This window comes from Myotis davidii, unplaced genomic scaffold (genome assembly GCF_000327345.1).
Source record: "Myotis davidii unplaced genomic scaffold, ASM32734v1 scaffold443, whole genome shotgun sequence".
NCBI lineage: Eukaryota > Metazoa > Chordata > Mammalia > Chiroptera > Vespertilionidae > Myotis > Myotis davidii.
In genome coordinates, this window is record NW_006294062.1 from 1,006,061 (window position 1) to 1,007,508 (window position 1,448).

Consider the following 1,448-nt stretch of genomic DNA (forward strand, 5'->3'; position numbering starts at 1 on the left):
GGTCCCGAAGACCTGCCTCTGTCCAGAGCCCCTCCTGGGACGAGGAGGGAGAGCCTTTCCGACGGCTGAGCTGCAAGGCCGACCCCTCACCTCTGTCTCGGGCCCTCACTCTCTAGTGTGACGGGCTCCCCTCCACTCCAGGGGGGACAGGATCAGCTCAGCCCAAGAGTGATGGGGGGGGCCATCTTCCCTCACAGGAGGTGGCTGTTCTCAGGGCGCACCCCTTGCTCCACGGAGATCTTAGCCCTGAGGTCTCTCTCCCTGAACAGGACACGCAGGCGCCATCAAACTGCGTCACCCGCCCTGGTCCATGCCATCGGGGCCCGCGGCGCCCCATCGGCCTGCCCCTGGTCCTTCCCGGGGTGCTCTTCCTGGCCCCACCTTCCCTGGAGGTCACTCTTCACCGCCCTCGCTGGGCCTGCCAGTGAGCGCCCTCCATTTCTGCTTCTAATCCGAATCCGCTGTCCAGTTTAAAACGAGACAAGCATGTCCTCCGTCATGGTGCCTAACACAGGAGCCACCGGGCGCTGAGCGGCCTCGTCCGTACACCAAGCTGAGGCCTCAGTAGCCCTGGACTGGGGGTGGGCTTCTGGGTAGGTCACCCCAACGATATGCTGCGTTTCCAGGGCTGACTGCAGACCCCCAGTCCAGGGCCGCCCTTCCCCACCTCCAAACAGATCCACCCCGAAACCGTCCGCACGAGCCTGTACACGCAGAGCACACAGAGTCCTGTACATCGGTCCTGGTCCCGCACAGCGCACGTGCAGCATAAATAGACGAGACAACACCGTAGAGAGTCGTTCTGTGCTGGGAGCATCCGCAGTCTCTGTCCCGGCAGCTCTGCCGTCCACCTGCCCACGTCCAGTGCCCCCGTGTCCTGAGGAGGAGCAGGGCTGCCGGAGGCCGGAGGAGAAAGTCGCCGGTGTGCCCCGTGGCTAGGTGGGCGGGGGGCCGCTGTAGCGGAGCATGAGCCGGAAGGAGCGGGCGAAGTTGTTGGCCAGCGTGCAGCTGCGGGCCTCCTCGCCCACAGCAGCAGCCAGCAGGAGCAGCTGCAGGGGCAGCGCCACGCAGCACACCCTCCGGAGGAAGCCGCGGGGTCCTCGCCACTGCTGGGCCTGCGGACAGAGCGGGTGTGAATGGGCAGGGTCCTGTACATCGGTCCTGGTCCCGCACAGCGCACGTGCAGCATAAATAGACGAGACAACACCGTAGAGAGTCGTTCTGTGCTGGGAGCATCCGCAGTCTCTGTCCCGGCAGCTCTGCCGTCCACCTGCCCACGTCCAGTGCCCCCGTGTCCTGAGGAGGAGCAGGGCTGCCGGAGGCCGGAGGAGAAAGTCGCCGGTGTGCCCCGTGGCTAGGTGGGCGGGGGGCCGCTGTAGCGGAGCATGAGCCGGAAGGAGCGGGCGAAGTTGTTGGCCAGCGTGCAGCTGCGGGCCTCCTCGCCCATG

General features: G+C 66.2%; 1 protein-coding gene across 1 annotated transcript in view; it reads right to left on the reverse strand.

The window, feature by feature from the left end:
- Nucleotides 1-836: 836 nt before the first annotated feature.
- SYNE3 (spectrin repeat containing, nuclear envelope family member 3) overlaps nucleotides 837-1,448 on the reverse strand; it is a 36,183-nt gene continuing 35,571 nt past the window's right edge. Inside the window, exon 19 of the mRNA XM_015566699.1 lies at nucleotides 837-1,115. Within this exon, the coding sequence (XP_015422185.1) occupies nucleotides 936-1,115 (180 nt within the window). The 3' untranslated portion in view covers nucleotides 837-935. The remainder of the gene's footprint in view (nucleotides 1,116-1,448) is intronic.